General features: G+C 45.8%; 1 protein-coding gene across 1 annotated transcript; it reads right to left on the bottom strand.

Moving 5' to 3' along the window:
* Positions 1-2,409: 2,409 nt before the first annotated feature.
* On the bottom strand, positions 2,410-9,512 carry LOC125544943 (Vps51/Vps67 family (components of vesicular transport) protein). The gene is made up of 6 exons (XM_048708739.2): positions 7,208-9,512; positions 6,451-6,645; positions 4,783-5,072; positions 4,512-4,697; positions 3,594-3,774; positions 2,410-3,159 (listed from the first exon to the last, which is right to left on the bottom strand). The coding sequence occupies exons 1-6, from the start codon at positions 9,419-9,421 to the stop codon at positions 3,019-3,021; spliced, it is 3,207 nt and encodes a 1,068-aa protein (XP_048564696.1). The 5' UTR covers positions 9,422-9,512; the 3' UTR covers positions 2,410-3,018.
* Between the last annotated feature and the right edge of the window lie 279 nt (positions 9,513-9,791).

Here is a 9,791-nt window from a genome sequence, read left to right as displayed (position 1 = left end):
GGTTTGGGGGAAATGGCGCCAAATGGGCGTGGGGGCAGGGGGTTTGGTTTCTCCCACCGACAGACGGGCCAGGGGAGGACAAGCGCGCGCGTCCCGCCCGTCCGCACGCTGTCCGTTTCACCCCAAAACCGGTGCAACTTTGGGCCGGGAATGGGTCGAAAGCGGATAAAAGTCCGTTTGTGCCCGCGCGCTGGACCGTCTCATTTGTTCTTTTTACTCCAAACGGACGGAGACGAATAAAATAGGATCACGCAATGAAGTTGGCCTCAGATACTTTTGAAATTCGGGAGAGAGAGAGAGAACGCCAGAACGGGCAGACGTCGCGGGCAAAGCAACGTCTCATCCACCGGCCGCAACGCCGTGATGCCAACAGATTTCAATTTCTCCTGCTAACCCACGCTTTCTGGGTGCGTGCTCCTGAATATCACTCTTCTGCCTCTAGTCACATCTTTTTTTTGGGAAAACATCCAATCTATTTATCTTCTTGTAACGCTTCTTCTGATCAATGAATTTGACAGTTTTTTTACCAACGTTAAAAAAAATAGTACAATGAACACCGGAAATAATAAAAATTACATCTAGATTCATAGACCACCTTGTGACGACTACACGCACTGAAGCGAGTCGAAGGCGCACCGCCGTCATCGCCCCTCCCTCACTGGAGCCGGGCAAAACTTGTTGTAGTAAACAGTCGAAAAGTCGTCGTGCTAAGGCCCCATAGGACCAGCACACCAGGACGGCAATCGCCGCCGATGAATAACATAGGTCGGAGGGATCTAACTTGAAGACACAAAAACGTAGACGGATGACAAACAAATCCGAGCAAATTCACCAGAAGCAGATCCATCAGAGACACACCTCCACATGTCCACCAACGATACTAGACGCACCACCGGAATGGGGGCTAGGCGGGGAGAACCTTATTCCATTTTCAAGGAGCCGACGCCGCCTCGTCTTCCTGAGTAGGACACAAAATCTAACAAAACTCAAAAACACATATAAAAACGAAGCCCTCCCACCGGCAAAGCCCGGGATCCACTGCACCCCATGGCCCTAAGGCCACAGGAGACAAGGCGGATCAAAGGCGCCGGCGGGAAGCGAAGGAACCCTAATTTTCCAGGGAGGAGGCGGCTGCGTGGAGAAGTTCTCTAGTCACATCTTTAATGTTGACCCGCAAATTTGCTCCCGTATCGGTCCACGGACAAAGGACCAATCTGTGAACACGAATGCAGGAGCCGGCCATTCGATACTACTAACATACATTTGAAACCGCATTTCAACAGACCGGACAAAATTCATGCAAACCCAATGGAAATCATCAAAGTTCGGCTATAAAATATCACAAATCATCCATACATAGCATGCAAATAAGTTTAGTACATCAAACTCGACGAGATTAACCGGATGTTCAAAAAGTTTTTCATGAACGGATCATTTCATCCCACACATACTGCCCCTTCAACTTCACCCAACGGTGTATGCACCTAAATGGCAATCCCTCTATCCTGTGGTACGTCACAGGAGCGCTACGGGCTACACAATGCGCAAAGTAACATTGAGTGAATGGATGATTCACTCGACAAGTTGAGCAAGAAGAAGCAAAACTTACGGTCTCCTCCGCTGCCGCGTGCAATGGCCATCTTGCCTCTAACCGAGCAACCGTGTCACAAAACTTGGTGACGGTGGTCTAGATGGCGTACCATCGATACGATAACAACCTCACATTTGCGTTGTTGGATGATGAGTGTCGTAGGGCGCAATGTGCTTTCATGCGTGAAACAAATCATACACGCGCTACCAGAAGAGCCCCCTTCTGTGCGTGCCTACGAAATCCGTGAATACAGCCAACCACGCATCACACAACAATTCATCCTCCATGGTCAAGTACCCCGCCATCCTTCGTACTCTACAAAAACGACATGACGTTTGAAAATTGGCACAATGGTATTTTACCGAACACCTGCCGGGCGTGGTGTTCGCCATGGACGGGGGAGGAGTGTATCTGGCCACGGACGGACCCTGGGTGGACGACACCATCATAAAAGGCAAGCGGGCGTGTCGATGCCAGTTGCGGAGGCCCCGCAATGCCTGTGTGGCGGCTAGAGACGTACAACGGTGGCATCGTCAGAGGAGGGAGAAGGGGCAGATCAGAAGAAAATAGGCCCGGAGGAGGGATTTAGTGGGTCAGGGTGTAGGACTCCTACATGGCTGCACACCCTCCTACATGGCTGCTGTTCAAACTCGCACAAAGCACCCCCCAGCTTTGCTTTCAATTTGCGAGAAAAAAAGTGACCACTCTGCAGCGGACGATGGGAGAACGGTCCGCACGTATGCAAATGGTTCGAGGGTCAGCGTTGCTTAGGCAATAAAATTTAGTCCAAAGGTACAGTGAAATAAAACTGGCGACCCTTTTGAAAGATAGAATACATGCTTTATTGCTATTTGCAGTGTACACAACTACTTACTACACATCAATTTGGAAACACCACAACAGCAGCCTCACAACTGTTCGAATATAATAACATCCTCCCAAACCGCCGAGACCAAAAACAGGAGAAAAGAATGGACTCCAAAATTCTCTTCATGAATTCATGAGGCCTTAAATGTACACAAGTTGATCGAGACGCACCAAAAATGGTGAGCTGGTATCAGTACAAAGCTGCACTTGCTCTCTCCGATACGCCTTCAAATTGCACGCAGAAAACACGTAGAAAAAGCATCTGATTCCCCCTAGTATCAGCGCCTCCTCCATCTCTACAGGCTGGAAGCAGGCCGCGTCGTCAGATCTGCTTGAGCTTCTCCCCGAATGCCCACCGATCAAATAAAATGTAAGAGGCATGCATGGATGTGCTGACCATCGACAGGCCAACTATGTGTCATCATTCTGTAAGCAACAGATTCCCAATGACAGATCTCACCCATCAGCGGTGGTGATGCCATTATCTTGTTATGTGCATTTTCATTTGTTGATGTATAAGAGGACGTACGGACTCGAGGCCTTCATTCACACTACTTTGACTATGAATCATATCGGGCCCCAGATGTGAAAGATGAGAAGAACCCAGCTGCTGGTCCAGGAAGAATGTCGCTCAGCCCTACCTGGCCATCAGAGAGCATGGAACCCCATCTAGATGTGTTCTCCCCAAATTTGCTCCCAACCTGATATAAAAACATTGTATGGATATGTTTAGCTGGGCATTGCTGCTTTTCAATTAGACAGAAATTCCATATCTAAAACCTAGTCGACAGCCTTGATGAAGGGAGAACAAAACATTTTAATTTAATAACCAGTATACAAACTGAACACAGCATCCTTCCAGTTCTGCCTACCAAACTGGACCTAACGAAATTCAACCATATAGAAAAGACAAGGTTGACTTGATACAAATAGTATGTGCTAGTGACACTCAATACATGAATCCATATGATGTCCATAATTCTCTTTACGTGCTTAACTGAATTAACTTTGACATATAGGGCTACATTTATGAGAACCTACACCATGCATTATCACCATTGGCTAGTTTCACTACAACTTTTAAATTTAAGAGCCAACAAAAAAGGGTGAAAAAACATATGGCTGGTTACTTTACCTGCGTAACAAAGGACTTGAGCAATGGAGCTGCACTTCCAAGACTTGCATTATTATCATATTCTGATATGGTAGATCTTTCCCCATTTGAATATGATGATTTCCAAGGGTTCCTAGATGTTGAATCATCAGATGGCGACTGTAGTGATGACTTGGGTGTTCTTGATGCTAGAGCTGGGGCACTGCAAGCGGAAAAGGTGAATAGGGAAGCAGTTAGTCTAAAAACTAGCATATTTGTTCATTACAGCCAAATCACACAACGAAAAATAAGAAACACCCACCAGAGGCCCAAAATAACAATCAGAAAAATATAGTAACAACTATCCATTAGGCCATCCGACAGGCAGAAGCCAGACTGAAAACATATCTTTGACAATTGACCATGAGTGTTTTGTCAATTTTATAGCTGACCCTGCGTAATAAGCTAGAGGATAGTATCCACTTAATTAATAAGAAAACAATGACTTAAAACCTGTCATGTGACCACAAGGTATATAATTAATTTCATCCAGATGTTATGACTAATGACTGCAACATTGGTACGTCAGACAAGTATATGCCATACAGATGTCTGTTATTGACATTTTAGCAAACTAGTTTATGCAAATTGGCACCAAAGAGCGGTTTGTACTCGTTGGTGCACAATACGGAAAACCCCATGTGACACCATTCACAACAACTCAACTGTATGCAGTATGACAGTACGCACCCCAGGATGTAGGCATTCAACTTCTATTGTTTATATTAATTATCACTACTATTAATAATATCATCTCATAAAAAATTTGAAGGATAACACAATGATGTGTCGGAAATTAACAAACTAAGATATTATAAAAGATGCACCATGCTCTCTCTAAAAACTGGACCATGGAACTAACAATTGTACGTTTACAGGTTAGACAGAACAATTGTTTACCTGATTGGTAGGTACTTGAATCTTGGAACCTGGGAGCACCTCATAATATTTGAATCTGTATTTGTTTTTGTTGGTAACTTTTGTGCCGCACCAGTATACATGTGATTCAGTTGAACCAAGAAACCAAAAAGAACAACGCAGCGCTTGTAAGATTGCTTCTCATTCTCCCATAAGTAAGATTCATACCTGTTACAAGGGAGAGACATGTTTCATTTTTTTAGTACATCGATCATATACATGTACAGCAATTTCAAACAGAAAAATTACTTACGTAGCCCAATCTATTGGATCCAATCTCTGCGAGAATTTATTGATCAGCTTGTTTATAGGCTCTATGGTAGCTGAATCTGCCTGGAATTGTGATTGTTTTCTCCTGAAGGTAGTCTTAGCATTGTCCTGTTTTATCTTTGTTTCAGAAGGATTGGCCGAAGAGTTTTTGCCTCCGGATAGGATATCACCAATGAAACGAAGATCTAGCAGTATTTGCAGAACTCCTTTTTCTGAAACCTGCGAGTTACTTGATTCGATAGATGCCAAAAAGTTTTCGTAGATACTGATAACCTACATGAGTTTAACCAGATGTTAGGTCCAATGATTACATTTCTCGAAATAAAAGGGCCCAATGATTACATTGGCTTTAAGTCCTATAGCACACTTTTCGTATTCAAACTTCAACAACACAGCTAGAGATGGAAAAGGTGATAATTGACACAAATATTTGGATAAACAATCAGGTTTCGACTTGGTCACCAGTCCTTATCGTTGAAATATTGACGTGAGTCGGATGATGTATGCAGGCAAAATAAGTTCACAAGTCACGATATCAAATAATCAACATTGTATTTGTTTAGTGCTGAGGGTCATCCAGATACACAAGCGTCTAGAGTGGAGACATAGTGACCAACCAAATCACAGCTTGATCACAAGGGAATCAGCTGAAACTATGAACTTTAATCAAGTTATTATCCAAATTTGACATAGTATATATCCCTATGAATGTCATTATGGTGTGACAAACATTTATGTGAACTCCAAGATATATGCCTATAGGCTATAGCTATAGCTATTAGTACTGCCTATTTTCATTAATGCTGTTGAGTAGGTAATGAACTTTAGAGTTATATCATTGCACCAAAGCGTTGTTATTGCAGGGGTTTTGCAGAAGGAGGCTTTATATCAGTACATTGTTGAACAAATGCTACCCTGGAACATTACACTAAATGACTGACCTGTGTGTTATGCATTGGTCGCATTACTTCCTCAAAACTATTTCCCTCTTGTTATAAGACTTTTGAGGAGGCAGACACAAAACATGATGGAAAATTGACAAAGAAGAATGGTGCAATCTAGTTCTTAGACATCCCTCATTACTGAAGAACATAACACCCCAATATCTCAAGTAAGATACGCTAATGTATTTGTTGATAATTAACTATTTACTTTTGATCAGCTTATTGTGCTCAAGTTGATTGAAATCTGAGGGGTTCAGAATTAATAATAGTATCAAGTATCCTTGAATTATATTGCCAAAATACATATACATTATCTCATAGAGCCAAGTCTTTAGTAATACTGTCACGCAATAAAGAAGCATGCTATTATTCAGCTATAAAGTGAAAACCAGCAAACAGAAAATGCAACATTGGTTAGTTAAACAATAGTTTTGTCATGCTTAGCTTCTGGGCCAAGAACACAACTAGGGAAGGTAGTTACAGAATTCAACAATAAGCGCTAACAAACACAATAAGTAACTGTTTTTTATGCAGATGCATGGTAAAACAGCTTAGGTACAAATGCCGCAAATAATTCTGTGGTTCTTGGCTTGAAAAATCTTTGGTTCTTGGCTTGAAAAATCTTTGGTTCTTGGCTTGAAATAATGAAGTATCAGAACAATAATGAAGTGTTATGCATCTTGACAAATTGTTACCATATAACATACCTTCTGTAGTAAATCCCAGGCAAATTTATGCAATATAATTCTGTCCAGGATGTGCCCTCCAATTTTATGAATCTCCAGACATGCTTGGTAAAGAAAGGATATAATGTACAGTGAAGGCATTGATGGAAGAGCTATTTGCATCTCCAAGGGACCATCGGTAGGTTCCTCTTGTTTGATGACTGTAACTTCCCATCCCTGACAAGGAAACCATACAGTGTAATTAAAACGACCAGCACTACATATCTATGTGAATACATAAACAAGATAAGATGTCCCCTTTTTACAATAAAATAGATGGAGCAACAGAGTGATGCTCAAATCTTTAAAAAGGATGTAACCCCTGAATATATACAAACCCACTCCAAAGTACAACTATGGCCAAAACAATTATTTAGCGTCTAGAAAAGGTGTGCCTTTACGTATCAACCTATCAAACATCCTATGAGATACTACTCTAAAAGTGTGGTTCTACCGACAGGCAAATTCCTCTTGTTCGATAAATTCTGCAATATATCACTTAATCAGAGAGAATGCCCTGCCTCAGTCATGTCCAGTAGGTTTACAATTGTTATTGTTATGTGTCACTAATGTTGCTCTAGATATATATATCTTCATACCTCGCTAAAGTTTCCCCTAATAAAAATATGAATAGCATGAAATGACGTGACTAGTTAGTAGATACGGCAGTGTGATATATACTAAGAATGATCAAATGATTCAAACAACAAATAAAAAATGAGCGACACTGAGGGTGTACCCTTAAAGGAGTTGATGAGGATAATGAATCATCTCTATTTAGAGCATATGAAAGAAGGTCTGATAATTCGGCAGACACCCATGTTATCCACAAAATGTGAGCCGTAATGCACAGTGCCTTTAGGGTCTTATTGAGTTCATCAAGTCTGGGATTGGAGCTATCATCAGCACCAAACAAGGAAGCAGCAGCAGCAGCAATAGATTGTCTTCTGGGGCTTTCAGAAAATTGCCTTCCAGGACTCCTAGGGCTGTCAAATTGTCTTCTGGGGGTAAAAGGTGATGACGACTCAAAAGATGCTCTTGAATGTCTTGGCGTGGGCGATGATAACCTGGCAAATGCTGCACCACCAGAATCCTTTACCCACTGCCTTGGGGAGCTTAGTATCAGGGGTACATGACTTGAATGATATCTCAATGCAAACAAGAGGCGGCCAATGAAGAGAGACCGCTCCACAATAACAGATGCAGCAGGCACGTTGTCATCCCCCTTTTTCGTTCCCAATGCATCAGAAAGGTTTCCAAGTTCGGCTTCTAATTTGTTCAGTACTCCCAAGATGGTCTTATAGCATTTCTCCTGGATGTATGGCACCAACTCCTTCAATCTCTGAACTGAATTGTGTGACTCAACAAAGCTTAAAAGGTCCTCAAGAATACTCTTGCATTTGCCGTCAATTGCATTCTTGATGCGACTAACTTCCGGCCCGAAATACGAGGCTAGGCAGCTGTGGAAGTCGTTCTCGTCAGCAATTGGTTTCAAATGTGCCAAAATTCCACCTTTCTTGATCTTAGATTCTGAGAACCATACGCTGCCCCCAGTCGAAGCTTTTTGCACATGCACCAGGAAATCAGCAGCATCCTTAGGACCAGCATTCGCACCAATAGCCTGAATCGATTCCATCACATTAACACTACCAACCAAGCTATCAAACTCTGAATGCACAATGTCCTTCATCCGTTGCACAAATGCTTCCTCCATCCAGTCCTCAAAAATATCCTTCCCTTCTTTCAGGATTAACCCACGGATTTGATCCCATGGGGATTCAATCTCTGATCCAAACACACTCTTCAGCCACTGCTCCAAACTCCCTTCCAGTCCTGCTCTGTCATCTAGTTTCTCACGAATGAGCCTTTGCGCCGAGCCAAGTCCCTCCCCACTCCCGATGGCATCAACTAGCCTTTGCGACCCAGCAATCACACCAAACATCTCATCACAACATCCCTTAAGCCAATCTGTACAGGTTCGTGCCACGGTATCCGGCTCAAGTAGCACCATCGTAGCCTCAAGCTGATCCCAGTGTTCTCTCCACAACCGTGCCTCCTCGTCGGGGTCTGGAATGCCACCAAACAGCTGTGCAGGGGGCGGCGACTCGAGCACTGTCTTGTAGAACATCGGCAAGTCAGTGAGCGCAGGCACAAATAGCTGCCCGACGTGGCCTAGAGTGACCCGAACGATCCCAGCAACATCGCAGAGCACGGAGGTGTAGGAGGACGGATCTGAGGCTAGTACGGTCAGAGCTTGGGAGATCCAGGCGCGGCGAGAGGAGAGGAGGAGGAGGAGCGCCTGGGACGGGGTGAGCGACGGCGCGTCGATCGCGGCTGCAGCCGCGAGTGCGTCGGCGTGGGCCGAGACAGGGAGGCGGCGGTCGGCCAGGCGTTCGCGGGCGCGCTGCGCGATCTGGGGCCGGAACGCCTCCACTAGCTGCGCCTGGTGCGCGAGCAGCGGGAACCGCGCTGCCGCGGCGGCGTCGCGGGAGAGCAGGCGGTGCACGACCTGCGCCCGCATGTACCGCCCCGCGGCCTCCAGGAGCAACCCCTCGTCGAGCCGGCCCCAGATGTGCTCGGGCGTGTCGACGAGGTACTTGGCGCGGGCCGCCGCGGCGTAGAGCCGCGCGCGGCCCCCGGAAGAGGAGGACGAGGCGGCGCTGGCGCTGGCGCTGGGGGCCTCGGCGGGCGGGGAGAGCGACGAGAGGGAGTCGGAGACGCGGGAGAGGTTCTCCGAAATGGCGTCCGAGGACTGCTTGATGAGCAGGATGGAGTCGGCGGAGTCGAGGAGGTCGCGGTAGCTGCGACCGACGAGCTGCCGGAGCTCCTCCTCCTTGGCGGAGATCTCGCGGCGGGTGGCGGCCTCCACCTCGCGGATCTCGGCGACGCGCTTGGTGCGGAAAAGCTCCTCGGCGTCGGCCACGCCGCCGCCGGAGGCGGCCGCGGCGGGCATCGTGGCCGCGCTTGGCTTCGGGCGCGCGGCGAGATCCAGGAGGGGATCGGGATTCCGGGGGCGGGGCTGGGAGGGAGATTGCTTACCAGAAGATGCACGTTCGTTTCAGTTAGCAGTGGGCTTTGGGAGGGTGCAGGTGGACCCATGCCGCGCGTTAGGGCCGTGGGACCGTCATGTAAGCGAGGTAACAACTGAGTTTTTTTTTTTGAGAAACAGGTAACAACTGGGTTTTTTTTTAGCATAATCTGTATCCTTTATTAAGCATGAACAGTCATTGGAATACAGATAATATCGGGCATAGATGAAAGCCACACATGGCGTCCGGAAGGGAGGGATGCGGCAGCCTTAGCTAAAGCATGAGCCTCTCCAT

Source organism: Triticum urartu, chromosome 3A (assembly GCF_056163025.1).
Source record: "Triticum urartu cultivar PI428250 chromosome 3A, HENAU_Tu73, whole genome shotgun sequence".
NCBI classification, from domain to species: Eukaryota; Viridiplantae; Streptophyta; class Magnoliopsida; order Poales; family Poaceae; genus Triticum; species Triticum urartu.
The sequence above is the reverse complement of the archived record's forward strand: the minus strand, read 5'-3'. Positions and strand labels throughout refer to the sequence as shown.

Coding starts and splice junctions, on each gene's coding strand:
- LOC125544943 (XM_048708739.2), bottom strand. CDS start 9,421: ATGCCCGCCGCGGCCGCCTCCGGCGGCGGCGTGGCCGACGCCGAGGAG. Junction 4,698..4,782: donor GATCCAATAGATTGGGCTAC/GTAAGTAATTTT, acceptor CCCTTGTAACAG/GTATGAATCTTACTTATGGG. Junction 3,775..4,511: donor TTCAAGTACCTACCAATCAG/GTAAACAATTGT, acceptor TTCCGCTTGCAG/TGCCCCAGCTCTAGCATCAA.